Raw genomic sequence first — 27877 nt, 5'->3', positions numbered from 1 at the left:
TGAAGGGACCTCAGGGATCATCTGGTCCAACCCTTCCAAGCACAGCATGCCCCAGACTGGATGCCCAGCACCCTGTCCAGCCCAGTGTTAACAGTGTTCAACACTGGGGAGTCACCACTTCCCTGGGGAGATTATTCCAATGGATTATTGCTCCCGTTGTGAAATATCCCTCTTGTGTCCAGTGGGAATCTCCCCAGCAGTAACTTGTGCCCATCACCCCTTGGCTTTTCCATGGGACTTCTTGTCAAAAGAGAGTCTCCAGCTTCACTGTAGACACCATTTAACTCCTGGCACATGGGGATAAAGCCTCCCTGAGCCTTCTCTTCTCCAGGCTGAAGAGACACAGCTCTCTCAGCCTTGAGAGAAAACAAACTGCATTAAAGACAATGGTTCTCAAAGTGAAAGGTGGATTTACCCTTAAAACCTGTATCAGCTTTCTAATACAGTGTTTAAACACTTAATTTCCATCAAACCCCATGAAAACTGTTCCAGCTAACACAACCACAGTATCACCTGTAGGTGAGAGATGGCAAACCCCTTAAATTAACTCATAACAAGCCAGGCATAGTTGGTTTAGACTCTTTAGGAAGAGGAGGGAAAAGAAATACTGTAGTATCATAGAATGGTTTGGGTTGGAAGGGACCTCAATAAAAGCACCCAGTTTCTACCTGCATTCCTTTCAGTGCAATGGCTTGAACTCCTACTGGAAGGAAGGTGTCAGTCCTCAGCAGCAGCCAGCTCCACGCTGAGTGTCTCTAAACCACTGCCATCCAAGCACCTTCTAAGCATTTATTTTGCCACCTAGACAGTTATACTTAGTTAGAATCGTATCAGAAGACATAAAAGCTCAACACCTTCCTAAAGGCAACAGTTCCATGGTAAAACATCTATTCATCAAATCATGATACACACAGCAGCCTCATTTGTTAACTAAAATACAAACCTGCAAAGGTTCAGTTTCTCTCCTATACAGCCCATAAGATAAGAAGGAACGGAACTACTTAAGTTTCCCAATAAGTTGGCTTAAGAAGAAGCCATTTAGTTATCTTTCTATTTCTGGGTAGTATCAGATTGCACCCAAGACCAAAATTAGGGCTCTTTCCACTAAGGGGCTGCCTCTTAAGAAGAATAATGATATCCTGCATTTACATACAAAGAAGAATAGCCCATTTCCTACACTCATTCCTGTAGCAGGATTTAATGACTAATGGTACACCAGCACATACATTTACTCCCAGCCAGAAACCACAGAGTACCTGGACTGGAATATCCTTTTTTGGGGGAGCCCAGAATAACTCTAATTGTGACTTCATCTGTTCATCATTTAACATATTGTTTCCCCAGCCCTATTCATCTTGGTCTAAGACATGTGGAAGCAGTCTCACAGCTCAACCTATGTTAATAAAGCTTAAAATACCAGCGCCTTTAATACATATTATGCCTAATATTGGAGCCTACATCCAAATCCGCCCTTATCATAGAAACATGGAATGGTTTGGGTTGGAAGGGACCATACAGTTCTAACGCTTCCCTTAGTCTGTACTGCAGGCAGCTGGTCCTTGATGTTGCAGCTCTATCTATACAAGTGGACTGAACCCACTACGCACTCTTAAGGCAGTCAAAAGCAATCCTGAATCCTTTTCAGCTAAACAAGGAGTTTCTCTTGCTAGCATCAGGCATTCCAAAAAGCCATCTGCTCCCCAAATGTGCAAGCCTACAAACACAAATAGAAGCAAGAGTGTTCTTTCAATCCAGTTTGGAGGGTTGGTTGGGAGCCAAGCATTCACATCAGGCTTTCAGAGGATGTCAAACGCTGGGAGAGAACTAGAAAAGGCAAGATTCAATCAAATGACATAGTTAATTGTTTTACAAGATCCTGGATGACTTCTCCGAGGCTGAAGGAGCATTGGCTGGCCTTCAGATGACTAAGCACTGCAATAATGAAAACAGAAAGCGTTGTTATAATGCCTGTTGCTATATAAACAACCTTGGGGGATCAGTGGAATAATGCCTGCTGCTATATACACAGTTGTGTGTGTTTATACCTTTTGGGGGAAATTAAGACCATTTTAGCTTATTTGCACTCTTCACATGTTGCTCGCCTTTGTTTTATTAAGGCTGGTGGGTTGTTCTCACTTAGATGGGGGGGTTTACTGAACAACCCTCGAGCTGCAACATGTGCAAAAGGCATTGTGGTATCAATCAGCGCTTGAGATAGTGTATCTCAAAGCTAAACATGTCACATTCACTGGCATTTTTCGTATCTAAAACACTGCCAGAATGAATCTATCACAGCTTGGAAGTAAATTTAACCAAGGGGATTTGTTTCAGTCTTTTGAGCTTCTTCACAGAATCATGGAATGGGTTGGAAGGGACCTTAAAGCTCACCCAGCTCCAACCCCTGCCACATGCAGGGACCCCTTCCACTGGAGCAGCTGCTCCAAGCCCCTGTGTCCAACCTGGCCTTGAGCACTGCCAGGGATGGGGCAGCCACAGCTTCTCTGGGCACCCTGTGCCAGCGCCTCAGCACCCTCCCAGGGAACAGCTTCTGCCTAAGAGCTCAGCTCAGTCTCCCCTCTCTTGGGCAGGTTCAAGCCATTCCCCTTGGCCTGGCCCTCCAGGCCCTTGTCCCAAGCCCCTCTCCAGCTTTCCTGCAGCCCCTTTAGGCACTGGAGCTGCTCTCAGCTCTCCCCTTCAGGAGCCTTCTCTTGTCCAGGCTGCCCCAGCCCAGCTCTCTCAGCCTGGCTCCAGAGCAGAGCTGCTCCAGCCCTCACAGCAGCTCCATGGCCTCCTCTGGCCTCGCTCCAACAGCTCCACATCCCTCTTGTGCTGCTGCCCTAGGGCTGGACACTGAGGTCTTACACTTCTTGCACTGTGATTGAAACCCATCTTCCAAGTCCTCACTCTCACTTGCAGAAGGAGCAAATAAAGAACTGCCACAAGCAGGGACAGCCCTCATCCAAACAAGAGGAAGTGCTCAAGTACACAGCTATTTATATGGAAATGATGACTTGAATCTTGCTATGCCAAACCTGCCTCCCTGTCCCAAGTGGATTTCCATGCTGTTCATAGGTCCACCCTGTACAGCAGATGTTTACTTTGCAATGCTTCTAAACTAGCAAGAAAAACAAGTGACATCAACCCTTGAAGACCTGTGTCCTTCATTAATCCATAGAGCACACACGTTATAGTCCCTCAAGCTGACCCAACATGCTTAAAGCCTTCATTAAAGCCATGTTACAGGACTCCCATCACAGTTTTGATTCAGCAATAACAAATAAGGCATACAAACAGAAACCAAAGCAGCAACAAGACATAACTCCATTCTGTGCTGTCCCTTCAAAGGCTGCTTAGAACCACTGTTAGTTTTGAACCTTGCTTAGCTCTAAACTAGCTTGATTTTCCTCTCATTTGCAAGGTAGAGGTTATTAAAAGTAAGATATTTTTCCTATTACTTTGATTTAACAGCAATAACAAACAGCTGAGATGCTGCAAAGTCACTGGTCCAAGACAGTCAATAGTACTGTTAGGAAATGCCAGTCTCTACATCATGGCTAAGCATCTGCATGCATTAGGTCAGGATGGAGCTCTGACTCAGTTCACACTGTATCAAATCCATCTGGTAACTTCTCATCGCTGGTTCTTCCCACCCCTTTCCTCTCATCCTGGAGAATTCCAGCTCACTTCCATCTGAAAGGAAGGGGGAATGCATGCATGAAATCTAAGCATGGGAATGTTTCAGCAGTGACCAGGGGAATGACATTCTCAGCTGATAACAGATCTCATTCCCTTCTACCTCCTTCCATTTCCCTCTGAATTCTATTAAGCTGCTTTTTCCCTTCACATCCACCAACACACAAAGCCTGAGCATTACCCAAACCCAACAGCAGCCTGGATTCTCATGCTCAGCAACTCATAATATTGTGCCAAAGGTTAATGAAGTAGTTTTCTTCTAATTATTAAAGCTGAAATGTGATAATAGGCACAGTTTAATACTGGGTTCTGGTTTCACAGCACTAGTGTTTATTGGAGATAGACCACAGGACAATAAAGGAAATAGGAGTACGTGTTTGAGTACATGCAGAACACACTGCAGAACTGAACACGGAGATGAGCCAAAAGCTGTGTTTCCTCCAGGACTTTCTTGCATTTGTGAAACCCTTCCTGAGAGTAAATACAATATCTCCTCTGGAGAGGTCTCAAACATCAGCTTCATGGATGCTGGTGTCTCAGTAAGGATATGGGAAAGCATCACCAGAGACTAACCATACAGGGGTTAGTGGGCTTGTAAGAACAACCTACATAGGCCCCTTTGCCCGTGAAGGTGCCTCTCACATAGAAAAAGGACATTTAAGGCAATTTAGGAGATAGAGCAGTTACTGGCCTGAGAAAAGCTTCTCCTCTCATATAACTAAAACCATGTTTGCTGTTCAGCTCCAGTCTTGCTCCATTATGGCTTGAGGAGATGAAACTGAGCAGCACAAGCTTCCCAGGTCCAAGGCAGAACTTCTTGAAGCAGCTTGGTATCACAAAGTGATGTTTGTTGGACTATAATCATGGGCACAGATACTTCCTATGAGCTCATCCATCCTGAACTTTGGTATTAAACTCATTACACCAAGCACAGAACCAAAGGTCAGATGTGCAAGAGGCAGGAATCAAGTAACCTTTTGTACCTCCTTCTTTGCCCCTCTCCAGCTCGGTTTTAGATACTGGAATACTGTTATTCCTTATGCTGGAGAACAACTTGCTCTGAGCTCCAACCACAGCACATAATAACCCTGAAAGGCATTTATGGATGATTAAGTAGCTGTCATACCCAAAGCCTTCAAAGCAGGGCTTGTGCCCTGATGTGCCAAATCCAATGCATAGCGGGGTTAGAGAAACCCTCCCTCACAAAGCACAAAATACACATATTGAACTATAACACAGAAGAACAAAGGATGGAGAAGTGAAAACAACAGAAGCACAGTGAAAAAAACATCAAAAATACACCCCAAAAACCACAGTTTGGCATTTGCTAATGACAGATAAGTCATTTTTATGCATTAAAGCCAAAGATATGCATTGTCACATCAACTTCCCCCCCATTAAGAGATGGCAACATGGCAGGAAGTGAGAAGGCTCCTGCAGGAAGAGACAGGCTCTCAGATGAGATCCAGGAATTCCACAGGTGTTAATACTTCATATCTGAAAATCAAGCTTTGCCTCCAAAGCACACACTCCACTCATTAGGAACAATTACACGCTACATCTTATCCCTATGCTAACACTGTGTGCCATGGCTTGGTAACAGAATTCCCCCTTCCCTATCTCTTCCAATTTCAAATTGCAGTGCTTATATATACTACAAAGCAGTTGAAGTTGGCAAATCACACGTGTTTATGTCAGTTTTACTGTATCAGGAATCCATTTTTCCTTTTGATTACTGGATTTGGGGTCTATTTTAAACACATACTCAGTTGTTCTTTAAATAGCTTAGGCTGAAGAGCTAATGCAGAGAGATGATGACAGCCATGCGGTACACAAGTGATCTAACACACAGAGCATGCCTGCAAGGGGTGGTCCACACAATCCTGATGGAGAAGGGGCTCTAGGCATGGCTGGTGATGCCAGATCTGTATCTGCTCCAGAGGAGGCCATGAGGATGAGCAGGGGCTGGAGCAGCTCCTGTATGGAGCCAGGCTGAGAACATTGGGGCTGTTGAGCCTGGAGAAGAGAAGCTGCATGGAGACCTCAGAGCAGCTTCCAGTGTCTGAAGGGGGCTCCAAGGATGCTGGAGAGGGGCTCTTCATCAGGGACTGCAGTGATAGGACAAGGGGTGATGGGTTCAGACTGAAACAGGGAAGTTCAGGCTGGAGATAAGGAAGAAGCTCTTCCCTGTGAGGGTGCTGAGGCACTGGAATGGGTTGCTCAGGGAGGTTGTGAATGCTCCATCCCTGGCAGTGTTCAAGGCCAGGTTGGATGAAGCCTTGGGTGCCATGGTTTAGTGTGAGGTGTCCTTGCCCATGACAGGTGGCTGGAACTGGATGAGCTCAAGGTCCTTTCCAACGCAAACCATTCCCTGATTCTCTGTACAAGCACGGCCCAGGCTCAAGCTGCAGGTGATAGTACAGCCTGAAGAAGCCAAGAACTTCCTCATCCACAGAGCAAGTTCACCCTGGCCTTTCGGTGATCAGCACAAGTTGCCTAAGAGCAAGGACAAGCAGGCTTTCATCTGTATGAAAGGGTGACTGTTGTTACAGCTAATCCAGTCTCATTTCAACCCATTTTATCTTGGCATGGGTGATAGGAAAGAAAAAAAAAGGAAAAGCTTCCAACAAGTTTGCAATAAACCATATGTAAATTCCCCAGTTCTAAATGACCTGGCCAAGTATCAGCCCATTGCTACCCTCAGAGACTTGCAGGAATGAAACCTCTCCTAACAGCTTTTGGCTCTATGCAGCTGGAGAAGGTACTTTGTGGTTTTTCAGGTGCAGTCCCTTCCTCTTACCATTAAACTGAATGCTTGGCACTTTACAAGATGGGGACTCGACTCTGGCTTCAACCTGTGCTCTTTCAAGAGCACTTTTTTCCCCCCATGCAGTTAAGTTGGCTGCAGATTCAGACAGTGCATTCTTTCTGAACTGTATGTTTTACGATGGGAGTTTAGGGGCCTCATAAAAAGATGTAGTGTGCAAGTCACAGGATCCTACACTCCGAGGGTCATAAGCGCTGCCTCTACACCGATACCCACAGAACGCTTAAAGGCACTTCTGCTCCATGGTGTTTATTGCCAAAACAAATGTGGAGCCCTAACGTTTCTGCTGTTCAGCTTCCCATGGAAAAGTTTAATCGTTCCAAGGATAAAGTTGATTTTCCTGCATGTTTGATACCTTCCCAGAGCCAGAAACTGAACATCTTGCCTCGTTTCATGTTGAGGAGCTGAACTGCAGTTCAGTTCCTTATGTACAGCAGTAGTACATAAGCATCCAGCTTTTGTTCTATTAAAGGTATCAGTATGACTGCAACTCAAACACATCCAGAAGTACTTTAGAATCATGGACTGGTTTGGGTTGGAAAGGACCTTAAGATCATCCAGTTCCAACCCCCTGCCATAGGCAAGGACACCTCACACTAAACCATGGCACCCAAGGCTCTGTCCAACCTGGCCTTGAGCACTGCCAGGGATGAAGCATTCACAACTTCCCTGGGCAACCCATTCCAGTGCCTCAGCACCCTCACAGTAAAGAATTTCTTCCTTATATCCAATCTAAACTTCCCATGTTTCAGTTTTAACCCATTACCCCTTGTTCTATCACTCTGCTTTTCTCCTGTGCTGCTGTGAATGTCACTTACCTCGTGTATCAGACAAGCAACTGAACCCAAAAACACCATTCCCAGTGGATCAGCATTGGCTGATCATCTCCTCCAACAGGTTGCATAGAGCACATAAATGTCGCCTGCCACCCTGTGGACACAGCCACTGCGGACACGTAAAGGGAGGGCTCAATACAAGTTAGTTACTTGGATCTGTATCACAGCGATGTGAAAACAAACACCCCTGGGGGAGCAGACAGAAGATGCCTGGAGTGATGTTTTACATGTCAAACACTAAAGTTCATCTGTTGCTAATGACTGTCAGATGAAAGCAGAACTATGCTTTGGCCAGGGCTGAGCAAATCATGCCCATGAGGGTGGGAGCATAAGCCTAACATCACTCAATAGCTGTCTGACAGAACAAATCAAGAGAAGCTCTGCCTTGTGAGGCTATTGTGAGCACACATTCAGCATGAACAGGGGAATCCACCCTTAACTCCTGCAGTGATGCTTGGGAAGGTCTGCTCTGAATGCTACCACTGCAGTTCCCCCCTGACAAACACCAGTGATGAACTGGGGTAAGATAAGACACATTCACTGCTTAAGCTTGGCTCTAGGAAATCAAATCATCTGATGATCAGAGCTGCAAATAAGATGATTGTCCCATGCAAGAAAATAGCTGCAGTAAATCCCCCTTCTGATTGGGACCAGAAGTAACAAGCTTTACAGCTGTAACACAGTAATATCCTCTCCAAACAATCCTGCAACTGGATGAGGATTAGTACCTGTCAAATAGCATGCCAGAGAGAGCTTCTGCAATACCCCAAGGATTGGAAGGTCCATGAATAAGATGGTCATGCTCTCTTCAATGGCTATACATCACATATGCATGGGTTACAAATAATGATTAATACAGGAAAAAAGTCATGTACTACCATCTTATACACAAGTTCAGACCAGATATGCTCTGCTAGTGAGACCCTGAGTGCTCACTAAGGACCTAGTTCAAGGACTGTCACTAAAACCAAATCTCTTCACATGTAATGAAGAGCACACGCTTAAGTCAGGCCCAAGCAATCAAGACTCAAGGAGTGAAGGTGAGAAACAGAAAAACAACCAATAATGCAGCAATAAAGCTTCTCTTTCCTACAGATCTGAGATTTGAAACTCAAAGCCAATGAACCCTCATCCCCCCAACACTCTAAGGTGGGCCAGAACCCCCCCGTGTGCTGGGCTGCACCCCCAGAGCGTGAGCAGCAGCTCAGGGAGGGGATCCTGCCCCTCTGCTGTGCTCTGGGGAGCCCTGAGAGCAGCTCCAGTGCCTAAAGGGGCTGCAGGAAAGCTGGAGAGGGGCTTGGGACAAGGGCCTGGAGGGCCAGGCCAAGGGGAATGGCTTGAACCTGCCCAAGAGAGGGGAGACTGAGCTGAGCTCTGAGGCAGAAGCTGTTCCCTGGGAGGGTGCTGAGGCGCTGGCACAGGGTGCCCAGAGAAGATGTGGCTGCCCCATCCCTGGCAGTGCTCAAGGCCAGGTTGGACACAGGGGCTTGGAGCAGCTGCTCCAGTGGAAGGGGTCCCTGCCCGTGGTTGGGACTGGATGAGCTTTAAGGTCAGGGTTTGTGGGGCCAGCTACCTACTGAATCATCTTCCAGTGCCTAATGCTTTAGAGAGCAGAGGTATTCACTCCCATTTTAGCAACTGTTTTGTGCTTCACCTTTGACAGCACTCTGGAGTTACAGTGATTTTTGTTGTTGATGTTATGAGACAGAAGTCACTAATACCCCCTTATAAAAGCCAACACGTTTTGTGTGTTCATTAGAGTCAAAGGGCTGAAATCATAACTGGAAATTTAAGGTCTTACCTAACGTTATCCAACTGGGAAAGCTGCTCTGTGAACGTCGGGAGGGATTCCATTTTACAAGTAGAAACTATGGGGATTGAAGCAATTTGTGCTCCCATACAGATGGAAGTGATTATGAACTCTCGGAATTAACACACATTGTTCAGACTTCGGAATGTACCAGCAAAGCAAGTTTCTCTACAGAAATGCTCTACCAAGCTAGCACTGAGCTGCTTTGTATTCCAGCTGGATTCTCCCGAGTGCAAGATGTGGTTTACATTGTTGTTATCCTGCTGGTTTACAAAACAGCACCAGCATATCCCTAGAAGAGCTTTTACTGCAGTGATTTTGCTTCCTATCAAGCCAATCTCACTTTACTCACTCATTTTAATCCTTGCAGCCAGAATTCCAGGTAACTGGAAAGGAAAACAGAATTATAGAGATCTGGGAAAGCAGGGAAGATTTCATTAATCCTTTCAAGTATTTAAGGTTTTCTGAGCTCTTTGTGTCTCACTCACAGCCATCAAGTCTTGATGAATGAGTTGAAGGAGGTGATGGAGACCCAAGCTCTTCTCAATGCTCCACTAGAGCCAGCACTGCTCCTCCTATGCACCTCCAACCTTCCCACAGCTCCCAGAGGGAACTGAGCAACAAATCCACATGATTCTCAACAAAATAAGTTGTATGACCCGTGCTATGAATTAAGGCCAACACCTTTGGGCCTTAAGAGTGTTCTCTCACAGGTTGTAATGGTCTAGAGGTAAGAAAGAGGCTGTTGCTCGTTCTCCATCCAAATTCAGTTTCACACATTCATATGAACTAAGCACATAGAATCACAGGATCCCAGACTGGTTTGGGTTGGAAGGGACCTTAAAGCTCCTCCAGCTCCAACCCCTGCCACAGGCAGGGACCCCTTCCACTGGAGCAGCTGCTCCAAGCCCCTGTGTCCAACCTGGCCTTGAGCACTGCCAGGGATGGAGCAGATCTAGAAGCTTCTCAAAGCACCCTTAACATGTTCTAAAAGCCACTCAAATCAAGCTGCAGCCTCCAAAGGAACACACAAAGGGTTCAGTCTCAGGTTTCTAGATCAAGTCACCCCTAAGTATAGAAGTTTGTGGTGTATTCCTCAATGTTATTTACCTGTTCTGCTCTCACAATGCAATTTCCCCTTGGCAGAACTATAAAAAGCTGCGGTATTTACCCACAGACATCAAAACAAAGGTGACTACAACAGTTTATGTGGACTTCAGCAACGCTTTCCTGATTAAATAACATTGTAGAAGCCCCCCTAAAATCCTGATTTGCTTTTATGATGTTTTCCTATTCAACAGCATAAAATCTCAAGCATTAACATGTGAACCACTGGTGTTGTACAAACCACTTCAAAGCCCGGCCAAGGACTACTCCAGCTTCTACCAGCCCCACTGACCCCATGTGCATTTGGAAACATTCAATACAAAGACATACTTAAAAGTCTTAATTTACTTTTATGAGTTTCAAGGCGTGCCAGGGAAGTCAGAAACCAACTGGAAAGACTTGGAAAGCACCACGGGTGAGTGAGCACGTGTTCAAGTGCTCCCAGTCCCACAGGAACAGGACAAACTGGAACAGGGGAAGTTCAGGTTGGAGATAAGGAAGAAGTTCTTTACTGGGAGGGTGCTGAGGCGCTGGCACAGGGTGCCCAGAGAAGCTGTGGCTGCCCCATCCCTGGCAGTGCTCAAGGCCAGGTTGGACACAGGGGCTTGGAGCAGCTGCTCCAGTGGAAGGGGTCCCTGCCCATGGCATGGGTTGGAGCTGAGATGAGCTTTAAGCTCCCTTCCAACCCAAATCTATGATTCTAAGAGTTCACCATCTCAGTCAAGGAAGAAGCACAGAGCACTTCCATCACACAAGGGTACAGCAAGCTCCAGAATAGCAACCAAACCATGAAAGGCTGCAAAGCAAAGGGAGCAGCATCACGACTCAAGTGGCAGAATGAACTAATGTATTTACTTAAGCAGAGATTGAGGAAAGGATTGATTTGATAGTAATGGAGAGAGAAAGCTATCAAAGCCTTTGAAGGAAAGAGTATTTAATCCCTGTGTCTCACTAGTCTTCAAGTGTGAACAGCTGTCTGCCATTATTAATACCAGGAACAAAGAGGCTCAGTCTAAGTTATATTAACAGCCTGGTTAAGTGAATTTCCAAGATTAGCAGGACTTGATTAACTTCATCTTATAGTATTTTAGCCTTTAAGTCATTTCAGAGCCATTGGAGGTTATCTTCCAAAATACACTAAGCATGGGCATGATACCAGAAGTCTGGAAAACGGTAAATGCAATCCAAGCTTCAAAAACAAACACCACAAAGAGACCCAGAAGCTTGATTTCAATTCTGGGTAGGGAATAAGGGGGGGGAAAGACTGGTGGAAAAGTGGAAAACCAACTAGAAACTAAGCACAAAAATGGTATTTCATGAATAAAACTGTCAGAGCAATCTTATTTCAAGCCTTACAAACAGGTTAGAGGCTGAAATGCCAGTATTTCTGTTGGAATACAAATACATCTCTTGGCACTTCATGGCCCAACGTGCTTGTGAGCAAGCTGGGGAAATGGGATATTGATGAAGTATGAATGAATCCAGAGCTAGCAAGTACTCTTTGGGTGTAGTTGAACAATGGCTCACTGCTGTAAATGGAAGTGCTAAAGAAGCTGGGCTCCAGCTGGGTTTAGGCTTTATACCAGTTCTATTCAGTACTTTCAGGTGAGCTGGATAGAGAATAGGCTCAGATGCAGAATGAGCAGCTTCTCTGGGCACCCTGTGCCAGCGCCTCAGCACCCTCCCAGGGAACAGCTTCTGCCTCAGAGCTCAGCTCAGTCTCCCCTCTCTTGGGCAGGTTCAAGCCATTCCCCTTGGCCTGGCCCTACAGGCCCTTGTCCCAAGCCCCTCTCCAGCTTTCCTGCAGCCCCTTTAGGCACTGGAGCTGCTCTCAGCTCTCCCCTTCAGGAGCCTTCTCTTGTCCAGGCTGCCCCAGCCCAGGTCTCAAATGCAAGTTTGTAAACTCTCAGGCATTTGCCAAAGTAAAGGATGATTTTCAAAGCACATGAAGAGCAAGGAAGGGAGGAAGGAGCATCAGAGGACTTCTTAATGTTCTTTTACTGTAAAATCGCACATTTGCAAGGCTTAAGAAACACAAGCTGGAAAGTCTGATCCTAAGTACAGGGGTAGAGTACTAGTTATATTAGTAATAGAGCAAATTAAAGACCAGCAATGAGAATGACAGGCATGGATCCTCAAACACAGAATCATAGAATCATAGAATAGTTTGGGTTGGAAAGAACCTTAAGATCATCCAGTTCCAACTCCCTGCCATGGGCAGGGACACCTCACACTAAACCATGTTACTCAAGGCTCTGTCCAACCTGGTCTTGAACACTGCCAGGGATGGAGCATTCACAACCTCCATGGGCAACCCATTCCAGTGCCTCAGCACCCTCACAGTAAAGAACTTCTTCCTTATATTCAATCTAAACCTCTGCTGTTTAAGTTTCAACCTATTACCCCTTGTCAGAATACAAGTAACAGAAAACACTGACAACTTTCAAACCAGTGCCTATGGACTCAGCACTTACTGTTTGCATGGAAAAGGTTCATTATCAGCTGGTGAGCCCTTCTCTAAGCACCACAGAAGAAAGTCTCAATCACAGAGGTGTAAGGTAAGTGAAGACAATGATTTGAAGAACATCCTCATTACTCCACAGCTGTTCACCACAGAGAAGAGCATCACAACACAGTGGATGCACATTCATGACACACTATGCTAAGCACACAGTAGGTAAGAGAAGAAAGAAAGCTCAGTGTACCCACCTGGGCTATGTTTTTGTTGAGAAGATACACTCCGTATTCAAACTGAAGCTTCTCCCCTCCTTTTGGATATAAAGGAAACCTGATGGGAAAGAAAACAGGGAAAACAAAAGCATTTAAGGTGAAATCATTCAGATGTTTAAATAAGTCAAAGGCACAGACTCCTGTTTGGAGAAGGGGAAGATTTAAGAAGCCTGCCTCCCTGACTTCTCCTTGGAATCCCCTTCATGGAATGCACTTGGGAATCCTCTGCAGCTCCAGTCACTCAGCCTTTTAAAGGCTGATGTCAAAACTGAGCTAATGGATTATGTTTTCTAAAGTAGTTTAGGTTATTAAGAAATGCTTTATGACTCTCCCAGTGGTGCAACATTCCTCCCATGAAGTGAAGTATAGACTGGTTTGGGTTGGAAAGGACCTTAAGATCATCCAGTTCCAACCCCTGCCATGGCAGGGACACCTCACACTAAACCATGGCACCCAAGGCTCTGTCCAACCTGGCCTTGAACACTGCCAGGGATGGGGCATTTCCCATTCCTTTGGGTAACTCGTGCCAGTGCCTCACCACCCTGACAGTAAAGAACTTCCTTATATCACAATGTAACACAAACGCCCACATTATTCCTTTGCTGTCAACTATTTCCATTTGCTTAACTCATTAACAAATAGAAATAATCTTTTAGATAGATCTCATTTGATTGCTATTTCGTGACTGAATGGGCACAAATCTCTTCATACACAGAAGACATCTGCAGGCTCACTTTACCATCACACACTGGAACAAAGCTCAAAGAATGTAAGGGATACTTTGTCTTTCAACAAGCTTCATACATGCACCAAAGGCTTGAGTCAATTACAGCATAAGAGGTCACTACAGCCCTTGCAAATATCATCATGGAATCCCAGACTGGTTTGGGTTGGAAAGGACCTTAAGCTCATCCAGCTCCAACCCCTGCCATAGGCAGGGACCCCTTCCACTGGAGCAGCTGCTCCAAGCCCCTGTGTCCAACCTGGCCTTGAGCACTGCCAGGGATGGGGCAGCCACAGCTTCTCTGGGCACCCTGTGCCAGCGCCTCAGCACCCTCCCAGGGAACAGCTTCTGCCTCAGAGCTCAGCTCAGTCTCCCCTCTCTTGGGCAGGTTCAAGCCATTCCCCTTGGCCTGGCCCTACAGGCCCTTGTCCCAAGCCCCTCTCCAGCTTTCCTGCAGCCCCTTTAGGCACTGGAGCTGCTCTCAGCTCTCCCCTTCAGGAGCCTTCTCTTGGCCAGGCTGCCCCAGCCCAGCTCTCTCAGCCTGGCTCCAGAGCAGAGCTGCTCCAGCCCTTGCAGCAGCTCCATGGCCTCCTCTGCCCTCACTCCAGCAGCTCCACTGTTTACTTCTCCTATTTAATAACTACAGCATTTTGCCCAATTTCATATACCTGGATGCAGCACAGCACTTGCAAAGGCAGCAGCACAGCACTTGCAAAGACAGCAGCACAGCACTTGCAAAGACAGCAGCACAGCTTATTCCTGTCTTTAGTGCTGCATGTACCAGAGAGCCAAACCTTTAGTCCCTAAACTACTGAAACTGAGTCTGCATTGAAGAATGTGATTTTATACATATACATTAGGAATCTTTAACTGAAGCAGTTCTCATAAACACCTTTAATACCCATACACTGCATGTCTTAGGATGGGCTTTTGACTGTTCCCTACCACCAGAGGCTGCAGGGTCACCGTGGGCAATGCAGTCATCTTGGTACAACCTAAAATGTACCTTTATGGGAACCATCCCATGAAATGAGCTTTAGCCTTTACAAGCACCGTATGTTCTGCAGCTCCTAATCAAGATCCTGAGCATATTATCTGTGCGCAACCCACATTACATCAGAAACCAAAGTCTCCCTCAAACAGAAGATAACAAATAGAGATCAATATCTGCTAGAAACAACACACATCCTAGAGGGCTGCTTACACAAAGGGTATTTTATCATCAATCAGCCCCACAGTAGAGTACTTTTAAGGAGAATTATATAGAGCCATTAAAGCTACAGGTTAACAGGTCAAGATCACAGCAGATCAAATATTAAGACATCAGCTTCGAGTTTAAGGCTGTTTTCAAGCTCACTGGGTCACTTGGAGTTTGAGGGATATAAAAATCCCTGTGAATAGTCTATCTCTAGCTCACCTTGCTTAATAGAGCTATAAATCCAACTAGCTCCCCATGCAAGAGAAGAAAAGCTTTCCAAGTGAACACACGCTGCAAAAACGCCACGAGGCATTATCCTAAGTGTAAAACCCCAATCAAAAGGAATTCATTTCAATATCTACAGTTACACTAAGGAGAAAGAGCAGGGCTGAGATTTAAAGATACCTCTACAATTAAGAGTATAAAACGAACTCAAGCTTGACAATAAAAGCCCCATTAGGAACACAAGCCATGGTTCACTAGAAGATAGGATTTCATTGAGCCATTGGTAAAGGGAACCGTGTATTCTGTTGTTAGGCAGTGTAGAAAAAGAGGGTAAAACCCTGGTTTTCAGCTCTTGCCACCATCTCACACTCAGTTTAAGTGGTAAAGACTAAGCTTTGCATTTAACACATTGCTTCCCCTCTTTGCTAATATTCCCATTCCTGCCTTCTAACTTCCACTAATGATGCTTGAAAGCCTCTCAACTACATCCACCCTCGTGTCAGCTTTCATAACATAACCATCTACATGAGAAACATCAGCGGATGTCTTTGTGCATGAGCATTTCTGACTCCCAGAACTACATTCCCAGCTTCCACATCCCCTTCTTTGTGTGTTATCTTGCTTGCCTGGTCACAAGCAATAAAATCCAGGGACACAAACCCCAACATTTCATCTAGTGCTGCATAGAGTATAACTGAAGGCAACTTTAACTGCTGGCTCCCTATGTGAAACTCTTCTTGCCTGCTCCTTAGACAAGCACGGCTGTAAGCTAAATGTCTCAGGCATGCTGCTCTGTAGGTTTTTAGTGATGCTTGCTCAAACAAATCCATCTGAAAACTACTATTTTAGTATTTTTATCCTCAGAAAGCACACAGTAACATGGAAAATGGCATCTGCTTGTTCACTGTGCAACATGTACCTTCCTTGTTCCCATTCATGTCATGTTTGGGGGATGTAAAAATCATTCAGCTCTTCTGAAGCAGAAGATTTCATCCAAGAGATTCAAATTCAAAGGAATAAGTGGGATGTGTTTAGAGGGAAGCAGAAAAGCACCAAGATAGAGATGTCTGTTGTATGGTCACCAGAAGAGATACCAGACTGGTTTGTGTTGGAAGGGACCTTAAAGCTCCTCCAGCTCCAACCCCTGCCACGGGCAGGGACCCCTTCCACTGGAGCAGCTGCTCCAAGCCCCTGTGTCCAACCTGGCCTTGAGCACTGCCAGGGATGGGGCAGCCACAGCTTCTCTGGGCACCCTGTGCCAGCACCTCAGCACCCTCCCAGGGAACAGCTTCTGCCTCAGAGCTCAGCTCAGGCTCAGATGAACGCTTCAGCTTAAACCTCATCCAAGAAAAACTGGCAGGGAAGTCAGAAGGGAGCATGTTAAAAACACCCAGTCAAGAATCTCTCCTTTTCCACACTCAATACTAATGCTAAATCAGATTTAAGTCACTAAATCACCCAATAGTCAAACCAGATCCTATTCTTTGCACTGAAATCCTGTTGTTTACACAACTGGAAGCCACTAACCATGGGTAGTACTAAGACTAATCTTTATTCTTTATTTGATGTACAGAGGTCTACTGATTTTCAGTCTATTCACACATAAGGAGGTTGTCTGATAGGGAATAAGTAAGCAAACAAGTACAAGCAGGTCTAGGCTTGGAGTACTGCTGATCTATGTATCCAAATACACCTACTAGTAAGAAACTCAAAGAAGACCAACAAATCAAACCGTGTCCTCACAGATTAGTGCAAGACTAAGAGGAAGAATCTCCCATTTCCTTGTGAACCATGGAGGCAAAAAGGGGTGGAAAGGAAAGAAATCCCAGCTAAGGGAAGTGTCAACATTGGTGTTATTTTATACCATGGACTCCATGTGGATGTTTCTAGGGTATTAAACCTCATTAAACCATCCCCAGGGAGTTGTGAATAGGAAAAATCGAGGCAAAGGTTACCTGCTGTGTTCACAGTTACTAAGAAGGGGGAAAATAACCTCAAGTCAGCCTTTGAAATGGAAAACAGGGCTGAAAGCCTACCTGGGTTTCAAGTTGACTCTACAGAACCAGAACCCTGCCATCAGCAATGGGATTAGATGTGGAGATCTTCAAGGAGCTTGCAACACTTCACAAATGCTGTTCTAAGATAGTCTGAATATTTGCATGAGAAATAACATAATGATGGGTATCGAGCTACAAGCACCCAACTACACCATCAACAGGATTGTTACTTTGGAATCAGTCTTTAATGATGTTTTCTCCTAACATGGTGTTCAGTCAAGTAGAACACATCTTAGACATAATACATACTTGGCTGTGTGAAGACCTCATAGCAGCCTTCCAGTATCTGAAGGGGGTCTACAGGGATGCTGGTGAGGGACTCTTCATTAGGGACTGCAGTGACAGGACAAGGGGTAAGGGGTTGAAACTTGAACAGCAGAGGTTTAGATTGCATATAAGGAAGAAGTTCTTTACTGTGAGGGTGCTGAGGCACTGGAATGGGTTGCCCAGGGAGGTTGTGAATGCTCCATCCCTGTCAGTGTTCAAGGCCAGGTTGGACAGAGCCTTGGGTGCCATGGTTTAGTGTGAGGTGTCCCTGCTCATAGCAGGGGGTTGGAACTGGATGATCTTAAGGTCCTTTCCAACCCTAACTATTCTACAACAATCTTACTACAACAAATCATATTTTAAGGTCACAAAGACTGTAGACAAGGTACTAAACTGTCAACTCTGGCTTAAAAACCTTCTTATAAAAGAAATACAATATATACATTTCCAGTCAAGATGAAACTATTGGTGGCTTACTGCCATCATTTCCATTCCAGGTTAACCACAGAATCATAGAATGGTTTGGGTTGGAAAGGACCTTAAAGCTCCTCCAGCTCCAACCCTTGCCCATGGGCAGGGACCCCTTCCACTGGAGCAGCTGCTCCAAGCCCCTGTGTCCAACCTGGCCTTGAGCACTGCCAGGGATGGGGCAGCCACAGCTTCTCTGGGCACCCTGTGCCAGTGCCTCAGCACCCTCCCAGGGAACAGCTTCTGCCTTATCTCCAGCCTGAACTTCCCCTGTTGTTTGAACCCATCACCTCCTGTCCTATCACTACAGCCCCTGATGAAGAGTCCTTCATTAAGATGCAACAGAAACATCAGGGTTAAACAAAGGCAAATCTCAGTTCTCAGTTGAAGATGTATTCTTGAATCTGCCCAAGCACATCTGCGGTCTGGGGCAGCACAGGATGAGCAGACACGAGGTCTGATGAATGCCTTTGCCACCTGTACCTGCTGGGAGCCTGCCAACACTTCTGCTGGAAGCAGATCCTATGGCATCTCTGCAGCAACCCAATCCAAACGCTGCAAAGTGCCCCATGAGTCCACCAACCATCACCCCATGATGCTGAAACTACCTGTTCATCCACATACAAGCAGGTCATCCTATAATCATAACAGCTACAGGCACAACAAAGGCAAAGGTATCACCTCTAAAGCAAGTTTAAACCTCTCTTCTCTCAGCCATAACACCTCCCTCTATATAAACTTCACTATTCCTTGATGCAGAAGATTGTCTACATGACTTTCCAGTGTTGATTTCAGCCTTATTTTGTATGATTCAAGGTATAACAAAGGAGATTATGCTCCTCTGCTGCTGGAAGCCTGAGTAATCTCAGGAGGAGATGGTAAAAAAGCCTCTTGCAAAGCTTTTTCATACTTACAGTTCAAGGTGAGGTGTCTCCAGCTTGATTCAATCAGGTTTGGTGTTTTATTTCCCCCTTATAAAAAGTATTAGTTACTACTTAATAAAAGAAAGGCTTGTAACCCAGCTCTTAGTGACCTGAATGTACACACTGAAGCCCTGGTTTTGACAAGACAGCATGGGCAGGATCGTTGTTACTACAGCATCTCCAACCAAAACCTGTCTTACAACAACTTTACACATAAATTGTGCTAAGTATTGTACTCTTACCACTAAGAACTTCTCTTCCCTACCTTTTTCAGCTGACCTTAGACAAGGACTTACCAGCCATTGAGATCTCATTTAACTTTATCTCCCCAGCTCATCTTTAGCTGTTTTACACCAGAGCCTCAGTGTTTGATGAACATGCAGTAAATCACTAGAGTATTCTCAGTGCAGGCAGATGGGAACTGTTAGGAAAAGCTGAAAGAATCCTTCTATTCCATCCATTTATTACAGACCTCAAGTATCTCTTCTGAATTCGAGTCCAAATACATTTATTGTTGTGTGCTGGGATTTATGGACTCCTCTGGATCCAGAAAAACCCCATATGGACCAATAGATTGGTGGCCCATTTTTATTGTCTATAACCGCCTGTCTTTAATACAAGCTATTTTTAAAGCTTAAGGAATTGCTTCATTTTTAACTGCTTTCACCTGCTTCTACTTTGGTATCCCACCATCTGGTTTAGATCTCTTCTCCTCTTCTTCTGTTCAGGCTTCTGCCATATCCCAAATTATATTAAAAGTCTCAAAGTTTAATCTCCCCTTCAGAAAGCTCTTTGGGGAAGAAGTCAGGAAAATAATGATTTTTGCACATCACAGCTAACTGTTTTCCACAGGCTGAAGTGTGGCACCAGTTTAATAGGATACTACATCCCCTTTGGCAAGTGTAAGTCAGATTCCAAATCTAGTTTGGAATTGTGTTAGAAAACCTTAATTTGCAAACTGATGGAAAAGTCCAAAGACTGCTCACATACATGGCTTTGCAAGCTAAATTAACAGTAAGGACACTGCTGCTTTAAGAACACTTAATTATCCCAGAACCCCAGACTGGTTTGTATTGGAACCTTAAAGCTCATCTAGTCCCAATCCCTGCCACAGGCAGGGACCCCTTCCACTGGAGCAGCTGCTCCAAGCCCCTGTGTCCAACCTGGCCTTGAGCACTGCCAGGGATGGGGCAGCCACAGCTTCTCTGGGCACCCTGTGCCAGCGCCTCAGCACCCTCCCAGGGAACAGCTTCTGCCTCAGAGCTCATCTCAGTCTCCCCTCTCTTGGGCAGGTTCAAGCCATTCCCCTTGGCCTGGCCCTCCAGGCCCTTGTCCCAAGCCCCTCTCCAGCTTTCCTGCAGCCCCTTTAGGCACTGGAGCTGCTCTCAGGTCTCCCCAGAGCACAGCAGAGGGGCAGGATCCCCTCCCTGAGCTGCTGCTCACGCTCTGGGGGTGCCCCCAGCACACGGGGGGGTTCTGGGCTTCAGTGCTCACTGAAGCTGAGTCATGGGGAGATGCTCCTCACCCAGCACCCCAAGTCCTGCTCCTCAGGCTCCATCCCATCTCCCCCAGCCTGGGTTTGTGCTCGATTGCCCTGACCCCAGGGCAGGACCTTGCCCTTGGCCTGGTTGAACTCCATGAGGTTCACAAGGTCCCACCTCTCCAGCCTGCCCAGGTCCCCCTGGATCCCATCCCTTCCCTCCAGCATCACTGCACCACACAGCTTGGTGTCATCAGCAAACCTGCTGAGGGTGCTGGATCCCATTGTCCAGGTCTCCAAGAAAGATATTCAACAGCTCCAATCCCGATATTGACCCCTGAGGAACACCACTCATCACTGGCCTCCACTTGGACATCAAGACATCACCTATTCATTCCCTGAAGATCACAAACTCAGTCCACTGACTAAATGAAGCCAGTACCACCATATCTGAAGCACCTTTGCTGCTTCCTGCCCAGCTTCATGCACTGGCTTTGTGATAGAACACTGTGGTTTTCTCCTTCACTCCTTCTTGCCAAGGCCAAGAAGCAGAATGGCTGCAGGGAGATGACTGCAGAGCAGGACTTGGCAGAACACAGCTGAAACCCAATTATTCACTCTTGTACAGATAAAGAGCTGATGCATTTCTGTGCCTGTAGCAGTCATTGGTGTGATAGCAGAGTCATCCATCAGATGCAGGGAACAACTGTGCCTCACACAACACTACCAAGAAGCAGGGCAGTGTAGAGAATGATGGATTTCAAGCTTAAGCCCATGGATAGGACACCCTATATGAGGACAGAACTAAACAGCCCAAACAAGATAAGATAATGACCTGAAAAAGTCACAAGTTCTTGCTTGATAGGGCTGAAGTATGAGGAGTGGACATGAACATGGTCTAAATATTAACTGGAGTTTGAGATGTTTCAACCTCAGCCCTTATGGGGGTCTGCAAGGGGGGCAGGCAGGGGTGGAAGGAGCTGGTGTCTTCCCTGCAACCCAAACCACATCCTGTTTGCTCACTGTAAAGGAATGTTGTATCCACAGAAAGCTTTTGTTATTTAACAGTGTTGGGACTTTTCGGCATCAGAAAATAGTAAAACTTAAAAGGCTTTGAAGTGAAAAAGGTTCCCATTGTCCAAGGCAGGTCATTTGAAATCACTGCTCCCAGGTGGGTATTAGGAAAAGTAGTCTGATGAAGAACAACAGGTACAAGAATACCCAGCACTCCAATAGATGAGCAAGGCACATGGAATCATGGAACCCCAGCCTGGTTTGTGTTAGAAGGGACCTTAAAGCTCCTTCAGTTCCAACCCCTGCCATGGGCAGGGACCCCTTCCACTGGAGCAGCTGCTCCAAGCCCCTGTGTCCAACCTGGCCTTGAGCACTGCCAGGGATGGGGCAGCCACAGCTTCTCTGGGCACCCTGTGCCAGCGCCTCAGCACCCTCACAGGGAACAGCTTCTGCCTAAGAGCTCAGCTCAGTCTCCCCTTGGGCAGGTTCAAGCCATTCCCCTTGGCCTGTCCTTATAGGCACATGCCCAAAGCCCTTTTCCAGCTTCAAAGCCCATCTTCTTCTCAAAGAAGCTGCCCCACAGCTGTATGAGCTTCAGAGCAGACACTGGCACTGATGCTATGTAGCACACAAGCAGCTTGAGTGCCTGTTGGAAAGAACACAACTAAAATGTAGTGGTAGGAAAATGCCATCACCACACATCTCAGCTATAGAGATGTAACACAACAGTCCTCATACCCTTTTCAGATCAAGCTACCAAATGATGGTGGAGGCCACAAACTGACTTTAAGGTACCCAGATGCCTACCAGGAAGAGCTAACCAGTCTGCCAGCCATTAGCATGCATGGAAGAGTGTGAAACTAAGAAGCTAAGATCCCCACCTGATGAGCAACACTGAAATCCAATGGAACAGCAGGATTACAAGCGTGCACTTTGCTTTGTTAGCGCTGAGATTAAAACATTGGGATGCATCATAAATCACAAGTGAATTCAGATTTGGTTACTACATGGGTTTTAGTAACTGGAGAGAAACTTGTAAAACAAACTTGATGACAAAAATACTGACTGCCAAGGGGAAAAAAAGCCCATATCCTCATGCAAGCTTTACACAACACAAAGAGAATTAGTTTATTGGGAAAGGGATATGTATTGGCAGTTTAATGTTATGGAATGTGTTTTCTAAATGCCTATCTGAAGAGCTCAAGATGAGGATAATGCAAAGCAGAACTGCTGCCATCTTCTTATTGAGAAGTGTAACGGCTGTGACATTGGTCTTGGAGAACCTACAATAGCTTCGATATGTACAGGCTGGATAGAGGGAAAAGAATGCAAAGAGGCAGTTTTGGATATGATAGCCAGCAATTTAGACAACAGGGTATCATTATAGAATCATACTAGACCATGTTACCCAAAGCTCTGTTCAACCTGGCCTTGAACACTGCCAGGGATGGAGCATTCACAACTTCCCTGGGCAACTCATTCCAGTGCCTCAGCACCCTCACAGTAAAGAACTTCTTCCTTATCTCCAACCTGAACTTCCCCTGTTTCAGTCTGAACCCATCACCCCTTGTCCTATCACTGCAGTCCCTGATGAAGAGCCCCTCTCCAGCATCCTTGGAGCCCCCTTCAGACACTGGAAGCTGCTCTGAGGTCTCCACGCAGCTTCTCTTCTCCAGGCTCAACAGCCCCAATGTTCTCAGCCTGGCTCCATACAGGAGCTGCTCCAGCCCCTGCTCATCCTCGTGGCCTCCTCTGGACTTGTTCCATCCAACAGCTCCATGTCCTTCTTATGCTGAGGGCACCAGAACTGCTTCAGCAATTGATGCTTTCAAACACCTCCAGAACACAGCCAGCAATCCATGGAGTGAGTAACCCTGATGGCCCTCAGTAAATCATACGTTTTCATGACACTTCCCAGCTCGAATTCAAGGCTTGCCACATACACACCATCACAAGAGCTACCTGTAAGAACAGAGCAGACAACCTCCCTATCACAGCTTCACTTCTCCCTGCCACTGAAGGCTTAGTTTTTAACTACAAGACACTTTATACAGGTCAAGTCCTTGCTTCTTGAGCAATGAAGTAATGCTTAGAGAAATCATCCCGGCAGGAATCTCGTGCTCCAATGGGAGTGAATTAAGACTCATATGTCTTCACAGAAACATTTCTCAGCTGTAGATGTCTGGGGTCAGTGGTCTCATCTACGGCACTAACCAAAATCAGCTTTCTCAGCCTGGGCCAGGAGCATGTAAAAGCTCCTAGTTCCCAGAACCAGTTGTTAACAGCATCTAAATCCATTCAAGAACACCTGATGTAATCCTTAATCTGCACACAGTAATATTTGCTGACCCAAGGAAGGCAAAAAGCATTGTTTTGGTGATCAAGAATGAAACAAGCCAGGATTCTAGCTGAGTAGCCTCAAGAATGTGGGATGTAATAATGCAGTTCAAGATAAGTTCATGGCAACAAGCATTCTTTGAGCAACACTTTACACACACTCAATCTACCACAAAGACTCGACTTTGCTTTGACAGCTATTAGATTTCCCAACAAACCATCTCCATCTGATTGGAGTTTGCCAAGATTCCTTCCCCAAGCTGCCATTGTATTATCTCAGCTCAAGTACCAAATGTGATTAAAGACTTTGAGTGAGGTGGAAGATGTTAATGGCAGGGAAAAGTTACTCTTCACTTGCTTATGTCAGATGGCTTTGTGGTAAGTGGCTTATCTGTTACCAGCCACAAAGCAATAACCACCTTAGCACTGTGGTAGTAAGTCTACTACAGCTGAAACTCTGATTGTCACACTCATGGGAGCAGGAGCAAGGCAATGGTAGCAAGGAGCAATTTTCAACTATGCTCATTCCACAAGTGGTTTCAAACACTCCAAAACTATCCATGTGCCTGTTCAGCAACACTCATCACCACTTATTTGCCAGTCCAGCTTGTCACATTGAATTGAATGACAACACACTGACAAAGGTAATTTGGAAGAAGTCTTGATATCTTTGCTTTAGTCACAGAATCCCAGATTGGTTTGTGCTGGAAAGGACCTTAAAGCTCATCCAGCTCCAACCCCTGCCATGGGCAGAGACCCCTTCCACTGGGGCAGCTGCTCCAAGCCCCTGTGTCCAACCTGGCCTTGAGCACTGCCAGGGATGGGGCAGCCACAGCTTCTCTGGGCACCCTGTGCCAGCGCCTCAGCACCCTCACAGGGAACAGCTTCTGCCTCAGAGCTCAGCTCAGTCTCCCCTCTCTTGGGCAGGTTCAAGCCATTCCCCTTGGCCTGGCCCTACAGGCCCTTGTCCCAAGCCCCTCTCCACCATTCATCACTGTAATTCCTACATTTACTGACAGGACAAGTAGCAGCATGATTTAGAAAGCTGTCTCATGATTAAATGAGCATTCTCCTCTTTAATATTCCACCAGCAAGTTGCAGAAATGCCAGATGAAATCTCAATTACAAGAAGGAGGAACTGAGCATAGCTTTGAAGTCACAGATGCCCAAAGGCTCCCAAATAGATGGTAGGAGTGTGCTCCACTGTACTCACATTACAACTAACAAAGAGACTGGTATGATTTAAAGAGATTCAGTAGCTTCCAGCCAAAAACATGCAGGCATTGACTCTGTGAGGTTGTATCAGCACTGAATGAATAGTATATGAGAAATAGTACAACAATAACAGCAACAACAGAGTCTGCCTCCTTCCAGACACAACAATCCTTACTTTGCTCTAAACTCTAAGCTATTCTCTATGTAAAATGTGGGAGCAGACTACCAGAAGCATTAACTGCAGGGCTTGACAGACAGTGTCAAAACATATCATTGATAGTTTAATCTCAGCATTCTTCCTTTGTTTATGAGGCTGTGATGAAGTGTGAGACTTCAGCTCCTCAAGAATGGTGCCAAAGAATGTAGGTGGTTTATCCAGCAAACATGGTTGTTTGTCAATGGATGGAGGAACACGCTGTTGTCTCAAGTAGCTGAAATATCATAGAATCCCAGAATGGTTTGGGTTGGAAAGGACCTTAAGATCATCCAGTTCCAACCCCTGCCATGGGCAGGGACACCTCACACTAAACCATGGCACCCAAGGCTCTGTCCAACCTGGCCTTGAACACTGCCAGGGATGGAGCATTCACAACCTCCCTGGGCAACCCATTCCAGTGTCTCAGCACCCTCACAGTAAAGAACTTCTTCCTTAGATCCAATCTAAACTTCCCCTGTTTCAGTCTGAACCCATCACCCCTTGTCCTATCCCTCCAGTCCCTAATGAAGATTCCATCCCCAGCATCCTCATAAGCCCCCTTCAGATACTGGAAGGTTGCTGAGGTCTCCAAAGAGCTTAGAAGCTCTTAATATGGATCTCAGGGCAACCCTGGAGTCCAAAAGAAGCATAAAGCCATGAAAAGCATTTACCCCACTCAATAATCAGCTTTACTACAACACATAACATCATGCAGCAGAGAGAAAACCTCACTGCAGTTACTCAACACTTGAGGTTGGAGTTTGGAAAGCAGCTAAATGGCAGGTGACTGAAAGGAAGACATTTACTAATGGCTGTTAATTGCTGTGTTCAATTCAGTTCGGGAGCAGGTGAGAAACATGAGCTATTAGCTTGGAATGAAAAGCACAAGTTAAGCCTTTGGAGGTTTTCTGTAGCTAGCCAAGTCCTTTGAGAGATGGGGGGACTGACTCTCGGTAAGCCAAGAACAGAAGATCTCAGCAGGAGCTAATCCTGAATAAAGTGTTGCAGAACACAAGGAAATGGCCCCAAAGGCATTCAGAGACTTAGCTAAAAACTTTCTCCTCTTCAGAAACCTATTGTGAAATGAAACATTAAGTCAGGAGGGGTTGGGAGGCTACGGCCTCAAGGACTAAACCTTCCAATCTGTCTCAGACAACAGGAAATTGGTTTAATCTTTCCTACACCCACACACAGGCAGCTCCACTCCTCTGAAATCTGTTTTCCAGATAGAATCATGGAATGGATTTGGGTTGGAAAGGACCTTAAGATCATCCAGTTCCAACCCCCTGCCATGGGCAGGGACACCTCACACTAAACCATGGCACCCAAGGCTCTGTCCAACCTGGCCTTGAACACTGCCAGGGATGGAGCATTCACAGCCTCCCTGGGCACCCATTCCAGTGCCTCAGCACCCTCACAGGGAACAGCTTCTTCCTTATCTCCAACCTGAACTTCCCCTGTTTCAGTCTGAACCCATCACCCCTTGTCCTATCACTGCAGTCCCTGATGAAGAGCCCCTCTCCAGCATCCTTGGAGCCCCCTTCAGACACTGGAAGCTGCTCTGAGGTCTCCATGCAGCTTCTCTTCTCCAGGCTCAACAGCCCCAATGTTCTCAGCCTGGCTCCATACAGGAGCTGCTCCAGCCCCTGCTCATCCTCGTGGCCTCCTCTGGACTTGTTCCAACAGTTCCATGTCCTTCTGCTGTTGAGGACACCAGAACTGCACACAGTGCTCCACGTGAGGTCTCACAAGAGCAGAGATAGAAATGTTCTAAGTTCTACCCTCCTGAAAGCAATGGAAATGAAAGAGTTTGATCATACACTGAGAGAACTACACTGAAGCAAACCAGATGCATTATAAGCTACCCAGGAAGTGTTTGGACAAGTCCTTAAAATGGTATCAGAATTCAGTTGTAAGACATCATTCTATAGTCCTATTTTATTGTGTCAGAACAGGAAGAGCTCAGTGAGTGCAACTCAAGGGTCTGCTTGCCAATGGTCACTAGGCTTTAAAGAGAAATCAGACACTTCCAAGCATCCCAATCCAGTCAATTCTGCACAATAAGACCCTTCCAACTTGATTTGGACCATTAGGAATTAATGTAATACTCTGATTGGTATTTCCAAAGAGAAGAGGGGTTCTATGTCACACACAGCTCCTTTCCATACATGCATTTCCCCTCAGCCATTTCCTTTCCTACTTTTTCAAACCTTTCCTATGGAATAACAAAGTCCCTGACCCTGTCACCATCCACACACAGACAGATCAGACCTGGCCTTGACAGATGGTCAGCAGTGAGTTCCTTTGAATTCTGTGGTTTCAGGCTTTAAAGTAAAGCTTAACCAACAACTGCAGCTACTTTCACACTACAGCACACAGGTGCAAAGACAGTGGGAAAGAGGCAAAGTGCCAAAACACAGGAGAAAGGATGTGGAAAGTGAATTTAAGGACAGCAGGACCCTGTTTCCTAGTAGCATAACAATAACAATAGCATAGCTACATGTTGAAAGACAATGACTGCAGAACAAGTTGAACACTCCTCTTAGAGGATTAAGTTGATTTATAGTAGGGAACAGCTTACACTGCTCTTTTTCAGTTAATTAAAATCCTCTGTGTTAAAACAAAGTATTAATTTTCCTAGGTTTAGATCACAGAATCCCAGCCTGGTTTGTGTTGGAAGGGACCTTCAATCTCCTCCAGCTCCAACCCCTGCCATGGGCAGGGACCCCTTCCACTGGAGCAGCTGCTCCAAGCCCCTGTGTCCAACCTG

At 46.0% G+C, this 27877-nt stretch overlaps 1 protein-coding gene across 3 annotated transcripts in view; it reads right to left on the bottom strand.

Moving 5' to 3' along the window:
• Positions 1-27877, bottom strand: part of UVRAG (UV radiation resistance associated) — a 90542-nt gene that overhangs the window by 17872 nt on the left and 44793 nt on the right. For all 3 annotated transcript variants that reach the window (XM_034074545.1, XM_034074547.1, XM_034074546.1), the window contains one exon: positions 12983-13061. In XM_034074545.1, the coding sequence (XP_033930436.1) occupies positions 12983-13061 (79 nt within the window). The remainder of the gene's footprint in view (positions 1-12982; positions 13062-27877) is intronic.

This window comes from Melopsittacus undulatus, chromosome 2 (genome assembly GCF_012275295.1).
Source record: "Melopsittacus undulatus isolate bMelUnd1 chromosome 2, bMelUnd1.mat.Z, whole genome shotgun sequence".
NCBI lineage: Eukaryota > Metazoa > Chordata > Aves > Psittaciformes > Psittaculidae > Melopsittacus > Melopsittacus undulatus.
Note: the sequence above shows the minus strand (reverse complement) of the source record. Positions and strands in the feature narration are given on the sequence as shown.